Source organism: Mobula hypostoma, chromosome 14, assembly GCF_963921235.1.
Source record: "Mobula hypostoma chromosome 14, sMobHyp1.1, whole genome shotgun sequence".
Taxonomy (NCBI): Eukaryota; Metazoa; Chordata; class Chondrichthyes; order Myliobatiformes; family Myliobatidae; genus Mobula; species Mobula hypostoma.
In genome coordinates this window covers 39216520-39236895 of record NC_086110.1, presented here as the reverse complement: position 1 = coordinate 39236895, position 20376 = coordinate 39216520, and the positions used below count along the sequence as shown (strand labels likewise).

General features: G+C 38.1%; 1 protein-coding gene across 2 annotated transcripts in view; it reads left to right on the top strand.

Annotated features, from left to right (window-relative positions):
- tshz3b (teashirt zinc finger homeobox 3b) overlaps nucleotides 1–19382 on the top strand; it is an 89022-nt gene extending 69640 nt beyond the window's left edge. The window contains exon 3 of one of the 2 annotated variants that reach the window (XM_063066970.1): nucleotides 13463–19382. In XM_063066970.1, coding sequence (XP_062923040.1) covers nucleotides 13558–16680 — 3123 coding nt within the window. In that variant the 5' untranslated portion in view covers nucleotides 13463–13557 and the 3' untranslated portion in view covers nucleotides 16681–19382. The remainder of the gene's footprint in view (nucleotides 1–13462) is intronic. The other variant, XM_063066969.1, reaches the window with a different exon arrangement.
- Nucleotides 19383–20376: the final 994 nt, after the last annotated feature.

Sequence of the window (20376 nt, the reverse complement as noted above, 5' to 3'; positions counted from 1 at the left end):
AAAAATGCAGCTCATGAACTGACACCTGGCTAACTCACGAACTCTTGCCCTTGATTAAAACTATGACAAATGCATTCCAGTTGCTATTGTACTTAAGCAAAAAATCTGTTTATTAGCATATGCTTAATGCTTTTGTTCATTCAAATATTATTCTTTCTTAGATGCTGAGAAGAGTAATATAGATGAGTGGGTAAAGCTGAAAAGGATTCCACACATAAATAGAAAAAAAAGGTTGAAACCTGATATGTCAATTTACGAATCAAATATTGGGGAATATCCAGATTCAAAATTTAGTTTGCCCTTAATTCATTCTCCATGTCTGGTAATGCAATATGATATATAGTATGGTATTTTCAGTAAAAGATAGGTCATTGTTTTAAAAGCTTCTGGCAAACTGTTCACAGAATACAACATCATGCCAGCTGTAAAATGCACAGCCAATTCACTCTCACCTATTTTACATTGATCCCATGACTAATTTTATCCATTCGGTCTCTTGTTATTTTAGTGTTCAGTCTAGTGGTGTATGGCTTCTCAAGTGTTAAATTGCTTAGCAATGTTACTATTCCTATGAACCTTTAGTAACTTACAATGGATTAAGCAGAAATTCTGTTTAAAACTTAGGAGGAATAAAAAGAATTCCAGTACATCAGGGAAGTGCCATGGGTTCATTGGGATTAATGGTGAAGTATTTAACCTCCAAATGATATAGTCTCAGTTTGCTTCATGATAAAATATCATAATTTCAGTTGCTTATTTGGGAAAAGGAACACTTGAATTATAATAAACTGCTGTCAAGAAATAAAAATCTGAGCTGAAAGCTAACATTGGACAGTGTCATTAAAAGTTCACTATCAGCCAGGAATATTATTTTACTCTCAGGCTTCAATTAAAAATGAAAATAGGACATCTGTTTTTCTTGATATTGAATATACCACTGGACTACATTTGGGCCTTATTTTGAGATTATTTGTGGAATATTTGTAACTGCTTTCCATATCCCAGGAGGCATCTATAGATAAACAAACACATCAATGATGAAATTCGCTCTCGCTTTCTGGGCACCAATACAGATTTATTTCATCTGAGAAAAGACTGTTTGAAGATCAAGGCATTAAACCTGACGTAAAGCTCACGGTCTGCTATGCAGCAGTAATCCCTGCCCTTCTGTATGCCTCTGACATACGGTTGTCTGCAGCAAGCACCTCAAAGCACTGGCAAGATACCTCTTTTGCTAATATCTCTGCAAAATCGTCCAAATGCTCTGGCAGATTAACTGAGCTGTTGTGAGTGTCCTCTCTCAATCACTGAGGCCCTGACTATCCTCAGTCAGCAGGTAATAAAAGTCCAACTCTGGAATCCCAAAATGAGCACTCTATGCTGAGCTCTACCATGGCAAGAGATTACTAGATGGACTGAGGAAAAGGGTTCAAGGATGCTCTGAAACTCTTCTGGACAGAGCCCCTTCTCAATTTGTGGGAATTCCTAAATCAAGAGGGGAAAAAATGGAGAAGGAGCATTTGGGGTAGTATTGGTAAGTTCAAAATTGTTAACTATGAGTAAAGAAAAAAACTGCATAAGGGGTGGAAGAAGGGAATCAGCTCCCCGCCAAACCCAGCTACCCACCTACCCACTTCATCAATCTGGATAAACTGCCTCAGAAGTGGATGATTTGTAAGAGGGGGATTCTTTATGTGGTATGAATTAACATTTTATCAATTAATCAAGTGGATGTTTGAAACTACTGTAAGTTTCTGCTGTGTGAAATTGAGATGCACAAAAAGTTCATGCATGTCCTGTTAGTATTCAGAATCAATCACTATATTGCTGACCAAATCTGTATGCAACACAAGTACTTTCTCTTGAATTACTATGTAGTACAAAAATCTCAACATTTATTGATGGGTAGTGGGATGTTGGGTGGTGGATGGTGAGGAGTTAGTAACGATTCTTATTTCAACAAACCACAGACCCTGTTAAGACAGATGTTTTTAAGTTCCAATAGTCATTCTTTCCATTCTCGTCTGAAGCAGATTGCAGGACAGTGCTGGACTGGATATGTTCAGTGACAGGAGGTAAAGCGTTCTTATGGAATGTTTATTTGCAGTAACATGGTAACCACATTTGTCAGAGCATTAGTCAATTGGATTGCGGACCAATCAATAGCAGGTCCCTGTGATCTCTCGAAGGCTTCAATGTACTTGGCTCTACTGGAATACTTACACATTTTCTCAAGTCACAAATCCATTCATCTCACAATGTCAAATTGTAATAATTAAACATTATTGATCTTAAATTCAATTAACTGCATTAACACTTGGCTAGATCGAGGTGATTGGAGGGGCTGGCGAGACAGAGAATGTGCCAACACCTAATTCAACAACGCCCACTCGGAACTGGTAAAGTTTGTGCTGTAAACTACAACAGCATGTGTGATTGTTCCAAGTCCAGACAGTTCCCAGCTGTCATTAGGAACCTACACCTGTACCTCATTATAATTTTCATTTTTTAAAAAGATTCCCACGAACATAAAGTCTGATTCTAATAAAGGCCCAGTCCTGCTTATAGCATTAATCAAAATAATTGGCCAGGAAGGAATAAGAAGGGAGCCTAATGTTAATATTTAGATTGATATACATATTTCAGGTTTGGTGGATTGGGGGATGCTTGACCAGCACTTATCCCTATTTGCAAGTCTCCTCTCTTTAGCTGGATTTGATTGCATCCACAGACATTGGATCACACCTTCTATAACTTCCCCAGGAGTCAATAAGCAGAGCACATGGGTACTTTTAGTCAGTTTGTTGTTCTTCCCACAGAGGTCCTGTCTGGGTTCAGAAAACTCATCCCTGAAAACACATTTGAGAGTAAATATCCGTTGAGAACACAACTCAGTTTTTGTTCAACGATTTAATATTGTGGTTCATGGCATCTATATTTCCTAAAAAATTAATATTGGGGCACACACCCAAAAATTATAAGAAGGCAAGTAACCGTATAGAATGAATGTTCCAACTTTACGGTGATTAGTATTAAAAGATTTTCCCCAGCAAAATGTTTCTTGCAGTTTTATGAGCTCAGTATACTCTGTCTAAGCCCATACTTGCTGCTTTTTAACAATATGAGTCTGTTAAAGAAGCTGTAGAGGGAATTGAATACTCACGGCCACTCAACAGTTAAAGCAACCACAACATATATAAAATAATTTTCTTGCATGTCTTATGTTGATGTTTTAAACATTATTATTTTCTGTACACAGTGGTTTCCGGTTGCTTGGGACATATTGGGACCAGTCCATTTTGGCCCAATTAAGAGGCTACTCCAATTAGTTTCATGGAAATGGTTAAAAGGCATAACAAAGACAAACTACCATTTAACTGAGTAACAAATTATACATTTAAATGAAACACAGACCAAATTAGAACACTACCAATACTACTACAGTATTATAAAATTGTGTATTAGTTCCTAATAGCTATCAATGGAAGAATTCATCGCTGCTGTGTTCTTTTGATTGACTACGAATGAACGAAATCAGCGTAGACACCTAGCGCAGATAATAGAATAACCTTCATTGGCTTCCAGCATAAAGTCAAAATAAAAAACAACATTATCGAAAATCACTGCTTTTTGACTTGGTGGCTTTCAGCCCAAATGGATAACATAATACAAGCACACACAACTGGCACTATTTAAAAACAGTTTGATCTGTAATATCCATTGGCCATTTATGGCATCTCCAAGTCTGATTGCTTGAAACTAAAGTGAGCAAAACAGTTCTGAATTGTCTTACTGCTTATCTCTTGCCAACTATCAATGACAAAAATCACTGCTTTTTGAACACAAACACATGCAACTAACACTATTTAAAAGCTGTTCACTCTAAGCACAATATAACAGCCACACAAGTGCACACAACTGCAGCCAGTAATAAATTGTTTAGCAACAGTCTCCTGTCCTAATTAAGCAGCACAGTATCCAAATAAATGAAAGGAATCCCGGCGATTTTCTCCATTAGTTTTTATTCAAGAGTTGTCCTGAACAAAAAGCTGCCCTGATTAAGCAATGACCCAATTAACTGGAGTCCACTATATTTCTGTAAATCAACAGTGCAACAAATGTAATACATCTTTAAGAAAGACACAATTCTCATATGGAATGTGATTTGTCACATATCAAAATTACTTCAGTACATTTAAATTATTGCAAAATTTAGAACATTAGTTGCATGGTGCACAACTCAAAAATTGCAGCATTCAGGCAAATTAGTAAAATACTTTCACTACATTAAAGGAGTTTATTTTGCAAACTTTAGTTGCCGATAATTTAAACCTATAGTGGATTTGACCACAATTAGCAGACATTGCAGTATTTCAAGTTGAAATATAAGTTCACTTAGAATTAACATAAACAAGACAAAAATTGGAAACGAGTAGTATTGAGTGTGCAAGCCACACATTCAATTTCTGTTCTTTTAGATTTTAGATCGCTTTGCTCTGGTGTCGAATAAATGTTTTGAAGCATTAACTAAAACTTTGAATATTCTCTTTAACAAACAATGTTGTTCAACAGTGATGATTATAATTTTTACAGAAGTGGAAATAGGACTGTTGAAACTGAACGGTATAATATTGAGCTGTGCTTTATACAGATTTCTTTTGATGGAAGTTTCTTAAGCAGCTGTCAATCACCCTTTCCTTTATCTTATAATGTGATCTAGTTAATGTCATGAACTCCTTGCCTCTTGCTTAAATATCATAAAATATATTTTTAACATTTTCTTAAAATGGGAAATATTCTATCACATGTCCTCTTTTCTGCTGCTAAACCTTAAAAGTAACTATGCCATGCACAGTATGTATGTGTGTGATTAAAAAGATGCAGCTGAGTGATTGTGAGCTGATGATGTGAACTCACCACTGATATTATGAAGATTAAATTAATAATAATTTTTAAACTATTTTAAAATAATATGAATCAGGATGTGTTCTGCAACAAGAAAGAGGATTCTTCGACGCGATTACCCTTGCATCAGTAAATAACTCAACTAATCTGATAACTCAGTAAAATAATTAATCTGCTCCTAAAAGCAGAATCCATATTAAACCAGGATGAGTGACGACATAGGTGCTCCAAAGTGCAGCACCTTGGAGTGTGTAGTCTAGAACTGCCGGTGGAGTTACTGCCGGACACCCAGGCTCTTTCCCGACTGGTACAATACTGGGAGAATGAAAATCAGGGTGAGAAAATAAAATTTGAATTGAAGAAAAATATTTACACAGCATAATTTTTAGATTCTACAGGAATTATTCTGCTCCTAGTGGAAATTATTCCAATTAATTTCAACAAATTTATTTTAAGGATCCAAAGTGAAAATAATGCATTAGCTTGAAATCAGAAATATAACACAGAATATGGGAAATACTGAACAAATCACATTGTGTCATTGAAAGGATAAACAGTTAACAATTTAGGTGGATGACCCTTTGTATGGCTTGCCATTTCCAGCCTTGTCTATTTTCTTCCATTTTGTTCATGGTTAGTTCACTGCAGAGTACTCACAAGGAATACAGAGCACAGTGCTCTGCATGTTCCTGACTGTACTGTAAGATGCCTTTTATATTTTATTCAATTAAGGGATTTTGAAAAAAAATTTCTTATGTTGTCAAGTGCTGTAATAATGTACCATGACTCTTTTTGTAGCTATATGCTTAACATAAAATGGTGACCTATCTGCTATGCTTTAAATACAGTACTGTCAGCAGCATAAAATTTTATCTTAATTTGTTAATAGGAAAGGTTGAAAATACTTAATACCAGAGAGCTGTGTCGACAGGACAACTTAAACATGATGTAGTTGTAAGACAACAGTTTGGATTATGCTTGGAAATAATGAAAGTTCCAATCAAACTTCTGGCATTCCTCAGCACAAGTGTCAGTGGGTTTTGAAAGTCCAATATGTTTTTGGAAGCATAATTTCTTACCTGTGCTCATCAATGATAGAGATGGATTTCACTGAGACTCCTTAGCTTTTAAACAGAGGAACTTGCTCTTTCCTGCATCAGGTTAGATTTAACACAGTAGCTGTAAGGCCACATTTTCAGAGAAATTTGGAGTGTGAAGAAAGAAAGGAAGGAAATAATTAGGTTTGACTGGAATCCACTTCCTAGGGTGATGGTGGAGGATCATACAAGAGGGACTTCTTAAAGATTCTTTAATAGGCATATGGATGAAAGAAAAATGGACGGTTGTGGGCTGTGTAGGAGGGAAGGGTTAAATGAATTGTGGAGTAGTCAGAACATTGTGGGCTGAAGGGCCTGTACTGTTATGTACCCTTCTATGCTCCTTTATTTATAATTATTTGCTGTTTGACTGATGTCATTAATTATTTAGAAGTGGTTGTAAGTGTTTTAATTGATCGTTTTGCTTTGAGAAATCTTTTATATGCTTTATTTAGATTTTACCAGTCTTTATTGTACCCAAATGTTCAGGATCTTTTTGAAAACACCGATGGCTTTGCCAGGCACCAGATCTGGAAGGGAGAGAGTGGGGTTTGGGTCTTTGCCAGTGGTCAGGTCTTCCACAGGAGATTTTGAGCAGTGCTTGCTGCCCACATCACTTCATCAGAGGCTATGCCATTGCTCAATGTCTCAGTGCTGAACTCTGGGACATGTTAGGCCTTCCAGATTGAGCTAATGCAAGGTCAGACAAGAAGTATCCGTGAGCAGCCACATCATGGCAACAAACTGTGGGCTGTTTTTATAGTTAGCAAATTGAATATCAATATAATTGTTATCATGGAGCCTATGGCCTATCGAGTTTCTGCTGTCTATCCTTGGAGCTATCCAGTCAGCCCTGTTTGTTGACTTTCTGCATCATTTTAGTCTAGCAAATTAAAATAGGCTCCATCCAATTTCCTTTGATGCCATTGATCATCTCCATTTCCATCACCCAGTAAGCAGCAAGTTCCATGTTTTACCTCTTGCTATGGAAGTAAGTTCATCTTTGCAACCTTGAATCTATCTCTTGCGGAAATCTGTGTCCCAGTATTTTACTCATCAGCCAATTCTGTTTTACCTAAGTATGATCTGAAAAGTAAAGCATTTTGTGCTACAAACCAGCTGTATCATGTGAAATGGCTTGGTTAGTTACTAAGCCAGACAAATGAAGATACTCTTACATCCAATCTCCACTCAGTGTTATAATTTCAACATCTAGGATGGCAGAATTAATTTCTGTGTAAAAGTAACTTTTGACAGAGGTTCTGAATATTTGTGGTGAACGTGTGGGTATACGAGTTTTGTATGAGGATAGGATCATAGTTCCTGCAGTTCAGTAGTTTTCTAACAATCCATGTAATGTCCATGCATGAGGAATTCTCATTCAGGCATGGGATGGAACATACTATATAAGTCCGGGGCTAGATTCCAGCAAGATGTCGACATCTTCCAGAAAGGGATGGGGGAAGGGAGGTGAAAATTTAGAGATAATATATAAATTATACCTAACAATTTCTGCGATAAGAACGTTGTGCACTTGAAATTATTGTGAAACGTGGCTCTACTAAATTCAAATTAAGGAGGAATTTTGTACCAGTCCAGCTTATCTATTCACCAGAATTAATTAGACCAAGAGTAAAGAGGAGAGAGTTTATGCAGCTTGTATTCGCATCACAGAACCAGCTATAATGTACAGTCCAATTCATTACATCACTGGAGCTTGGATAATGGTATGGGGATTTTTTTAAAATTTGTGATCACTTACATTCATAGCACAAAAGCAGATGCCATATTTTGTCTTAAACTGATATGATGTAAAAAAGATAGGACACAGGAAAGATGTGTGTAATATCCCTTAATCTCTGCAACCAGTGGTGTCAACCTCAGATTATTTTATTTTAACCCCATCAGGTTTAAATTGTGCAATCCTTTCAAAATCTCTTTTACCACAGGACACAATTACAAAGGCATATCTGGAAAGCCATTTGTGATGGGAATAACAACAGTTCATTTACTTCTTTCTCTGGTTAATTCAAGGAAGGGACCGAAGTTCCATGAGCGTGACGTTTTCAGCTACAATCCTACTTCATTATTAAAACCCTGTGTGAGTTATGAGTTAAAGCCTGTAAGGCATGACAGTAACATCAGTCTGTTTATTTTATGAAAGTTACTTTCTAGAAGGAAACAGAGAAAAACAAATTAGGCTGTAGTTTCTATCATTAGATATGGTCTGTAGTTTTATTTTCCACACTTAGAAAAAAATGTTATGGGTTATGTAAAAATATGCTAACTCAATAATCATACTAATTTTTAACCATGACAATGGTATTCAGAATTTCTGTATCCTAGCAACCTAGTGATTAGTTTGTCAATCGTGAAAAGCAGAATTCTACTGAGTAAAATATTTGATTCCATGCTTGATTCAACAAAATGATTTAAACCATTAGTGGAAGTAGAGTCACTCTCTTTTGTTTCCTTGAAATCAGTAAATTACTTCATGCTGATACACACCAAGCAACTAAAACCCTGCTTCTAGTAAATCGGGGCATGCAATGCAGAGTACAAGGGAGGACTGTATAAGCAATGTTCCTACGAGATTAGCATATGACTTTTCAGAAAAGTAAAAACTCAACGTCACTCCAGGCTGGAAGCGGTCCCGGGATCAATGTTTTTTTTCTCATTATGGTCACAGATTTTCAAAAGAAATGTTTAATAACTTGAGCAACTCAATAACAATCCTTTTATGAACAGTTGCCTTAATGTGTATTTTTTTTTACTTTGTTAACATTGGAATTTCAGAAATATGTTATTGTTTACATTTCTTATGTGTGTATTTTCAATGTCTAATACAGAACATTTCTGGAACTTTTGCATGAAAGGAAAATAAATGTATAGTTATTTGAATGGAGAAACATCCATTCAGTTACCAAAGGGTTACATTTTGTGATATGATGACACCACCAAAATCCATTACGAGGCCGCAGTCATTCCTTTAGTTTTCTCTAGACTGCTCTGCATTTGAAGGCCCTCACCACATCTACAGCATCTACCTAAACCTCTGGTATTTTTATGTTTATGGTCTTGGCGGCTTCATGTCCTACAGTTAGCAAGCTCTAAAATGTGGCTTTTTGATAGCTGGAGCCTGTATTCTCAGAATGTTTACTTTCATCTATTTTTCTGAAAACCATGAGAGGTTTTGCAGTAGTGCTCACTCTGAGCCACTTGACTATTTTGGCCTCAAATACTGAATGCTGTGCATCATTATAAGCATAGCACAAAAGTAATATATCACTGTTTATCTCTTGCAGGATCAGAATTCAAAAAGCTTTTATAAACCCCCTATGATAGTTTAATAGATATGTTTCATTCATAATTCTGAAGAAGAAGATAAATTGCAGTGAATTTTGAAGTGTGCAGTAATTTATTAGACAATAAAATTGATGTATTCACATTGCTTTCAGAACTCGTATGTTATGAAAAGTTTAGGACCAAAGCCCAGCAAGGGGCTTTGGGACATACCCTCCCTGGGCACTGTACAATTTTAATACTCTAAAATAGTAAACATGCAATTCCTTGGACAGTTGTGGTTATGCAGCTCTATGTTTAAAGTGAGAAGCTGCATCAATGTTTCCTTTTGCAATAGAGAGAATTCGCCACACCTGATGCATGCATAGAAGTCACACCATATTCAAGACAATGGTACGATGGCAGCAATTTTCTGTGTAAACTGATCGTAGGGGATATCCTATTAATGAGCATTAAAATTAAAATTGTGAAACTAATAATAAAAATAAATTCGAACCCAACCTTTGGATAGTACTTCTCCTTAATATACGTGGAAGGCAGGGGTTCCCAACTTTTTCTATGCCGCAGACCAATACCATTAAGCAAGGAGTCCATGCACCCAAGGATGGGAATCCCTGCTGTAAGGTATCTCCATTGCCTGGCCCCACAGCCTGACAGCTGAAGGTTATTCATTTCCAGGAAATAATATCTTTATCAATAGGTGAGTACCAGGCTTTCACAAGAAGATTTAAAAAAACTTAATCACTTGTACTTGAAATGTGCTTGCTGTCAAATGTGAAGTGGTGTTACAACGTGGATGAAGTAGGGAGTTTGACAAGAAGGGGCATCTGATTCTCAACCTTAAAGATGTTAGAGTGGTGAACTCATAATTGGCCAGTTACTTAAACTTGCTGGCCTTGGTTATAGTCTTTTTGCTATTCTTGGTGGTCAATTTAAGAACCACTTCAAGGAATTTGCTGCTTGCACTTTGCAAAGGGTAAATGGGAGAAGGAAGAAGATGGCTTCCTTCCTGTCAATTCATTCAGTTTGAATTGTACCTCCTGCAGACAGGTTCATATTTCCTCTTGTGTGAGTATTGTAAGAATTTTAGAAATCTGCAATAACAGTGCTAAATTGCTCCATTGCACTAGAGCCATCTACAATGTGCCTCGCTATGGATATTGCCCCTTTGCATGAGTGGTGCCGTTTCTGCCTTTGAATTAGAAACTGAGGAGTAACCATGGTAGACAGCCACGGTAAGTTGAGACTAGACTATAAGCATTAACTACAAAACTATGTTTGTGTCTGAAGAGAATGACCACTGAGTTAGTGTCAGGAGAATTGGCTTGGGCCCCACTCCCTATAGCCTTAGCATGTAGAAACCAGACTACAATATAGACACTGGACTGATAGTTTCAAAATCCATCCGGGTGATTGAGAGGTTGGTGGATTTTCTTACCGGTTTGGTTACAGTTCACCTGGGGGAAAATATTCATATGCCAAACGCTGTGAGGAAGGTAACTTAAAGCTACTCCAGCTATATATTCCTTAACCAAGTGTCTCCAAAATCTCACATACAATATGAGTTAGGACCTGCATGGAACATAATACAGTGGACAATGGACTCAAACTTCCATGTGGTCTCCTCAGAGGAGTGACTAGTACCACAGAAACATTTTCTACATGACAGGCTTTTGTTAAAATTATTTTGTGAGCCCACCTCAAGAAAAACTAAAATGTGCATAACAGTATCACTTTGCTAAGAATATCATTCAACTCACGCCAAATGTTTTCAAAGTAGGGTCTGCAAGCTCCCAGAGATCCAAAAAGTCCAATTTCTGAGCACTAAGGATATAACATTAAATTCTGTGATCCAAGGGATGTAGTGATCAACTGTTTCTGTTTTGATAGTAGTGTATTTCTTTGAGTGGCTAAATTTGTTTGTTAGAAATTAGCATTCATTGCTAGATTCGCTTCACTTCATTCTGAGGCTGTGTTGGTTGTTAATGCAAACAATACATTTTACTGTACATTTGATAAATAAATGGATTTGAATCTAACATTTTTAAGGAGCCTCTGATTATATGTGTGTCTGTTTGCAAGTTATGAGAATGTTCTCATTAGGTCATGGGACTATGCCAGTGTTTATAGCTGCCCTTTAGTGTACTCACAGGGCATCTCTGAATATTTGTCACTTTGACAGGGATTTCCCTGGAGTCTGTCAATATTTGAAAGTGTTTGCAAAGTATCTCAATATTTTTAGAGGTGTTAATGTGTTCAGAACTAGCACTGGTCATAAGGATGCCTGACTATTAACAAGAGATCCCAAAAATATGTGACTATCTTCATTGGTCCAACTACATACAGTCAATCCCTGAAGTGTATCAATATCTACAAGAGTAACCATTGGAAGATTTGACACTGGGCAAGCCCATGGATTTCCATGGAATGGACAGCCCATCAAACCTATATGGTGTGAAATCTTCAGAGGTTGCTTAAACTATTCTTAATAATGGGTTAACTTTCATTTTTACGTATCAAAACTATCCTCCCAAGTATTCTTTCTGATTTTGGGCCCCTTTTGTGTACGTTTTTTTGTGTGCTGCTAACTGTCTCATTGCTGTGTTTTCCACACTGCATTTCCTGTCCTAGTTCAGACCAGAGTTTAAGAGAACGAAACACTCCTTCTTCATCATCATTTCTGCTCCCAGTTGTAAATAATAATCATGTGGAAAACTGGTCTTTAGTTTTTGAATCCTTTGATGACCCTATTCTTTGTACAGTTCTATGGCTTGATCATTGATGATGCATGAAAACAATTCTCTCAGCGGTGCCCTAAATGATTACTGTACGACTGACCTGTTGGAATATAATGGGAAAAAAATTGCAAAACAGCAAAAAATGTTGCTATTCCAATTTCTGGGGGAGGTGTCTGATTTGTTGCTTGGCTCATGTATGATGCTAGTATTTGCAGTGATTAATCACTGTTTTCTCACATGCTGTTTCTGCTAGTTTAAATTGGATGATGACATCATTTTGTTGGCACATACAGATTCTTCCAAACAACTGTTCAAATCAGAACCTTTCCTTTTCCTCTTCACAATTTTGCTTGTGAATTGCAGAGGTTTATTTAATTCCAATGAAATGGGCTCTAATTGACTGAACTAATTATGAAATGCAAATTATTTTTACATTAAATGATTTTATATTCAGTTGTGATACTTTTTTTTAAATCGCCACTAATGTTGAAAAAATCAAACCAGGAATGTAAAGCCATGTTAGATAAACAACATACATTTTCATACACCTCGCTCCTCTCATGGGTTTTCAGTAGCATTTTATAAATTTATTCAAAGAAAATTACTGCAGCATGAAAACATCAAATCTTATACCAAAACTTGGCAATCTTGTTATTGTCATATTTTCCAAAAGCTTTTTTTCTAAACCCATTTCTGACATCTGCAGGCATGCATGCATTTCACTGTTTTGACAGAGTGAAAGTCTGATTAAAATGATGCACACTTAAATGTCAGTGGGTCGAAAGTAACATTCTTCCATAAACCTGTATGTAACAGTGATTAGTCAGTACAGAATTTTTCAACCATCTGTTCTTCCATAGTAGAATTTTGAAGTATAGAAGGGCAGACATGGATATAGCTCTCTATTTCTTCATGGTTTTGAAATCGGAATCCCAAATGCAGGTAGTCAATCTATATGCAGTATTTCAAGCTGTGTTTTAACTGTGGTGTTTGAAATTGACTAAGATTTAAAAAGCAGAAATTTATAATGGGTACAAAATTTGAATTGTGAATGTCTGCTCGGAAATGCATTCGGGGTAGAAGAAGCACAAGACATGTTAATTGACAGACAGGAACTGCTGTCTCAGAGGTTGATACATGTAATTTATTACTTTTGAAATGAATGCCACCTCCAGAATTTGCTTCATTAATTTCAAATTTAGTTTTAATTTCAAGCTGTTGCCCCTTGAGAAGAATAAGGTGGCAAATCACATTTGAAGAGATGATTTTATGTACCCAAGAAACACTACATTTTAAGTGTCTAACTTTGCAACAGATGTTACCAGTTATGATGTTTGGCCATATTTAATTTTGATCCGCACAAGCAGCAATTAACTTAAAACTGTTCTTTCTTTCTCCCTTTTTCTTCTTTTAATACAGCTTATGTTTCAGACGAACTGAAGGCAGCAGTATTAGGAGACGAGGAAGCTGAAGCCAATGAGTCCGGAGCTGATGGGGAATCATCTTCAAAGTACATGTGCAATGAGCAGGAATTTAGCAAGGAATCTCCCAACTACCACGACTCTCCGGCTGCCGAGTTTTCCAGTCAGGAGATGGACAGCACGTCACATGTCAGCGAAACCAGTGATCGATTGGCAGACTTTGAGAGCAACTCCATAAAGAATGAAGATGAATGTAAGGAGGGCGGTGGGCCACCTGAAGAAGGTGGAGTGCAGGATAGTTTAGAACAAATGAAAGCAATATATAACAATATCCTGTCAAATTCCTACTGGTCTTCTCTGAGTCTGGGGCTCAATCAACCAAGCGAGCCGGTGACAAATGGTGGCAGTAGCAGCAGTAGTAGCAGTAGCAGCAGCAGCAGCAGTTGTGAGAGTGGCAGCTTTGACTGGCATCAGTCCGCCATGTCCAAGACACTGCAGCAAGTCTCTCAGAACCGGTTTATGCAGGAGCCGAGCCTCTTCAGCACGGTACAGTTGTACAGACAAAGCAGCAAGCTGTATGGCTCCATATTCAGCGGGGCCAGCAAATTCCGCTGTAAAGACTGCAGCGCTGCTTATGACACCTTGGTGGAGCTGACCGTACACATGAACGAAACTGGACACTACCGAGATGAAAACAATGAAACTGACAATAACAATCCTAAAAAGTGGTCCAAGCCCCGTAAACGCTCGTTGCTGGAGATGGAGGGAAAGGAAGATGCTCAGAAGGTTCTAAAGTGCATGTACTGTGGCCATTCATTTGAGTCTCTTCAGGACTTAAGTGTGCACATGATCAAAACTAAACACTATCAGAAAGTGCCTCTGAAGGAACCCGTGACACCAATTTCCACAAAGGTTCTCCCTTCCACCAGGAAAAGGCCGCTGCTTGAGCTTGAGCTGCCAAGTTCTCCAGAATCCACAGGTGGTACACCAAAAACATCGTTCTCTGACACAAGTGATACACTACAGAAATCTTCAAATCCTTATGTCACACCAAATAACCGCTATGGACACCAGAATGGTGCCAGCTATGCCTGGCAGTTTGAGGCAAGGAAGTCTCAAATTCTCAAGTGTATGGAGTGTGGGAGTTCTCATGATACTCTGCAGGAACTGACTGCACATATGATGGTGACTGGACATTTTGTTAAAGTGACCAATTCTGCAATCAAGAAAGGGAAGCAGATGGTTGAAGCACCTCAGACACCAACTCCAACGCCAGTATCAGCTATTCTAGAAGATAAAGTCCAGTCTGTTCCTCTGGCAGCAAGTGCTTTCACATCATCATTAAGTACCCCCACCAGCGTCTCACCAAAATTGAACCTTGAAGTGAAAAGAGAAGTTGAAAAAGATTCTGAAAGTGATGAAGACAAAGTTAAAGAGAAAGAAAAAATCTGTGAAGAGGAGGAAAAGTATGACATCTCCTCCAAGTATCAGTATCTAACAGAAGAAGACCTGGAAGAAAATCCGAAAGGGGGCCTAGACATCCTAAAGTCTTTAGAAAATACAGTGACCTCTGCTATTAACAAAGCTCAGAATGGGACTCCGAGCTGGAGTGGCTATCCCAGTATTCATGCTGCCTATCAGCTTCCTAATATAATGAAGTTACCATTTGGGTCATCAGGTAAGAATACACAACTGAAACCAGCATATAGCAACATAGATGGTATGGCCTCTCCAAAGAGCCAACCACTGGTTTCACCACCCAGCAGCCAGAACTCTCCTGTACCAAAAAACAACTTCCATGCTATGGAAGAGCTGGTGAAGAAAGTCACAGAGAAGGTAGCAAAAACTGAAGAGAAAAGTAAAGAGCCAGAGAATAAACTGTCCCGGCTGAAACATGGGACACCTTCGCCGTGTGGCAGTGAAGCAGGTGAACAACAAAAGTGTGAGTCTTCAAAAGACCCAAGCCCCAAGAGCCATGAAAGTGTTTCCAACAATCAGAAGGACACGGCTAAAGAGAGCCCGTCAAAGGATCATTTAGAGAACGGTACAGAGGCCTTAAAACTCACTACAAATAATACGTGCACCAGCACTGCAATTATTACAGATCACCCTCCCGAGCAACCTTTCGTTAATCCATTAAGTGCATTGCAGTCCGTTATGAATGTTCATTTGGGGAAAGCAGCCAAACCTGCGTTGCCGACCCTGGACCCTATGAGCATGCTTTACAAAATGAGTAATAGCTTGGCAGAAAAGGCTGCTGTGGCCACGCCAATTCTGCAGGCCAAGAAAGCAGAGCCCGTGGACCGTTATTTCTATCATGTCAGCAGTGACCAGCCTATTGATTTGACGAAAGCCAAGAGTGACAAAAGTGGTTCTTTGGGTTCAGTGCTTTTGTCATCCACATCCCCATCGTCAACATCTTCTTCATCCACCGTGACAACAGCAAAGACATCTGCAGTCGTGTCATTCATGTCAAATTCGCCGCTACGCGAGAATGCCTTGTCAGATATATCTGACATGCTGAAAAACCTGACAGGAAGTCACACATCAAAATCTTCTACACCTACGAGCATTTCAGACAAATCCGAGGTGGATGGTAGCACGATGGAGGAGCCAGAGGAGATTTCGCCAGCTCAGAAACGCAAAGGTCGGCAGTCAAACTGGAACCCACAACATTTACTTATACTGCAGGCCCAGTTTGCAGCCAGCCTGAGACAAACCACAGATGGCAAGTTCATTATGTCGGACCTCAGCCCACAGGAAAGAATGCACATCTCAAGGTTTACAGGACTCTCCATGACAACAATCAGCCACTGGTTAGCCAATGTCAAGTATCAGCTTCGAAGGACAGGTGGAACAAAATTTCTTAAAAACCTGGACTCTGGTCATCCAGTGTTTTTTTGTAATGATTGTGCATCACAGATCAGAACTCCTTCTACCTATATCAGTCACTTAGAATCACACTTAGGCTTCAGGTTACGAGACTTATCCAAACTTTCTAGTGAACAGATAAGCAGCCAGATTACACATGCAAAGCTGCCCTCTGAAAAATCGGTGTTGCCATCTCAAGATGATGAGACTGGTATAATCTTCCAGTGCAAACTCTGTAATCGGACTTTTGCCAGTAAGCACGCAGTTAAACTGCATCTCAGTAAAACTCATGGCAAATCACCAGAGGATCATCTTCTGTACGTTATAGAGCTAGAGAAACAGTAGCATTTACTTTAGTAACCCTAACTGTTTGCTTTGAGGACAACTCTGAAAGAAGCCTTAAAGCTACTGTAACAACTCTTGGCACATGTTCTTGATTTATTACAGAGTAGCACTCTGATCTGAACTCTTTTATATAACTGTACAGTGTTTAATGGAAGCACGTAATCAGCAATTGTTACTGGTTGATTACAAGGGTAAAAATGGTAAGTGTTTGGAATTTTGTGTAAATTGGATTTAGTTGCTATGTATCGCTCAGATGCATTAAGCTGCATGCGTAATGGACAATTTAGTTAAGCATTTAATACTGAACCTGGTGCACTTTCTCATGTGACTTAAGTGTGCTGGTGTTTCTCAGCCTTTAACCTTTAACCCTCTGAGCACTGCTGAAGCACTTCTGCATTAAGTTGCAAAAACAAATTGGCTGCATTCTTATTTTTCAGATCACTGACTGAAAGTCATTATTAAAACGACTATCTGCATTGGTCTTTATTCAGTTCATTGTCACGATCTTTGTGCAGATGACATTACACAATATAATTTTCAAATGTATTATTTAATAGAAGTGAACCAACCATGTTCAGAGCTCAAATGAATAGGCATTGCTCGAAGGGTTAATAAAATTAAAAAAAAACAACTTGTACTGTATTCCTTCAACAGTAATATACAAAATCCTTCAAAAGGTTTATGCTATGAGATCCTGCTACAAATGTAAAAAGGCATTCCATGATGTAACCTCCTTTACTTATTTATGAGCACTCTCACTTGTTATTTTAATGATCATCATGTGTAGAATGCCTTTGATTGGTAAGTTTTGTTCTGCCTAATTATCCTCCCATGATTCCCTACTGCATCTTTATATTTTGGCATATAAAAGGTAACCCGTGGTTACCAGCACACTGAGTGAGTCTGTTCATCTCCATTTTTTTTCAGTTAATTTGCAGAAATAACTGACAGCTGACACCATACACGAATATATGTATAAAATAGGCATGTAAACAGCACAGATACTGAAATGCACTCTGTGCCCTGTTTTGTTGCTGGAACTGAAACACCGTTATTGTCATTCACTTAACTTTTTTTTTACTGCACCATTAAAACATTTTACAATAATTTTGTGTTGCTTTCACACTATAGTCCACATTTAGGGTGCTACAGGTAACAAGCACATTGCCAGTGAAGATATTACATATTCCAAGCTGGAGTTTGAGTGGGATTATGGCCCTGTCAGGCAAAGGTCTTGCTCAAAACATTACTTGTCAGATAACTAGAGCACTTACAGAGAGATGCTTTAGGGGTTAGCACCTTTCGAAAGGCCTTAATTCACAGGTGCGCGAAGAAGACCTAACTGTAACCCCACCCAAGGACCAGCTTGTCCCCACAACATGTACATCTTCTAGCCGTCACATTTACACATTATCTTAAAATAACATTTGTGATAAATGTGCAATTTACCTAATTTATGGCACGATGATGTGCTCAGGGCTACATACAAGATGAAAATCTGAAATGGAGCTTGAACAGTGCACTTCACAACAAGAAATCAATATGCCATGGCTTAGAGAGCTATCTGCTAAAATAAAATTAGCAGAAACCAACTACTAAGGAACATTAGTCCCATCTGTGACCACAGAGTGGTTATAGTAAACCAAAGGATGACTTAATAAAGGATTAGTAACTAACAAACAAAACTACCAACATTTGTGCATGCAGTCTCAGTTTTTGTAATAATATTTTATGTCCTGTACATAATGATCTTTTCAATGATCTTGACTTTGTCCCAGTCAACTGTCTCTCTTGCAGGCGATGCACCAGCTCTGGATGACAGGGAGCCATGAGTTATTTTTAAAAATTGGGCATAACCTAAAGTCCACCATACCCAGCAAGCTTGACTATGATACTAACAAACATCTAGTGAGTGGTTACTTGATGAAAAACCATGAAGCTGATTGAAACTTCAGGATTGCTTCTTGCAATTTGTTCCCCTCTTTTGTATGTGATTTGTTTTGCTCAAGAAGCATAGAGATTTCTCTGAAATTCTTCCCTTTCCTCTTTACCAGAAACACTATATATACTGGACAACTTTCACAATCAGCTTAAACGTTTAAACCCACCTTTGTATTTCCTGGACTTTAAATGGATTTTTAATTGTCACTTGCTTTCCATGGTCAAATGCAATGGCTATACACACTGTGCATATATTCTGTACATGTTAACAGGCAAATTCTGGTTGTTTTATATATTTGAGAATTTAATTACCCAGTTTCTAGGTTTCTGCTGAGCCGTGTTCTTAAACATGTAAAACAGGAGCGGTAGCTGCAATTAACCTGAGTATTAAATTCAGAAAGTAGCTGCAATTTGAATTCCATGTAAAGTCAACATTGTCATCTTAATTTCCTTAAAATTGTTTATTTAAATTTTGTTACAATGTCGACATTTTTTCTACTGAAAATATTTTATATGTTAACATAATCGATTATTGTACAAAAGCACTCTGGACCACTGCAACAAAGAACAGTGTATGAATGTAACAGGATACAATAAAAAGAAATATACATGTTGCAAAAACCAACGTAGGAATTCCATACACTCATAAAAAGTGTGGCCAATCTGAGTGGTGATTGTTGTTAATGCCATTCATTTTGTGTCTGTGTGTTCATGTGTCTGTATATACACCCTGTCCAATGAAAACATTACCAGGTGACATTGTCCATATTTTAGCTTGGAAATTTATTAGTTACTCAGAGATATAGGTTGATAACAGAGTCTTCCAGCCCAAGGAGCGTGCAGCACCCAGTTATACCCATTTAACCAACTAATCTGTAAACGTTTGGAACGTGGGGGAAACTGGAGCACCCAGTGAAAATCCACTCAGACTTAACAAATTCCTTACAGACTTGGCGGAATTGAACTCGGGTCACTGGCGTTGTCAAGCATTACACCAACTGCTGCACTACCATGGCGCCCATGTGAAGGAAAAATATCATTTAAGCATTTATACACATGAAAATTACTGCACGCTCACAGAAAATTGTTCAAAGCTGTAAAGTAATAGCATTTCAATTGTGGATAAATTGCTAATGCAATTAGCAGAAACCCCACAGCTGAAGTGAACTTTGCAGCCACTTTCACCAATGAGGAAACACAATTGGACAATCCTGACGATCTGTTATTATCTAGTTATTACGCAGCCATGGAGGCTATCTATACCAAATGATCAGCAGGGGCCTGGAAACAATGATATCTGTTATAGGTCAAGGACTCTCACAGTGGAACTAAATGACCCAGTGCCAAAAGCAGCTGGATTCTGCAAGGTCAAAGGTATTTATCTTCAAAAACTCGTGTTAATTAATGCAGTGTAAAAACACGTAACATTAGCACAAGGCACAACAAATGAAAGGATTCCCATTGAAGTGCTGGCGAACCAGTGGAATGGGAGAGCTGCAAGGAAATTCCCAGCCTTTGCATGAATACATCTTTAATTGTCAGCTCTCGTTTCCATTATTGTGCAATCTCAGACTGCGTTTTCACACTCTAGGGTATTGTGCATTGAATATCAGTTAGGCATTCTGTCGGGCAACAGTGATTAATATGGGATATCTTGCAAAGCCAACAATGGATTGAAAAGACAATATGCATCCAGTTATCTGTACTGTTCTGGCGGCAACCTTTCACTCTTGATAAATCAAATTTCAGAAAACT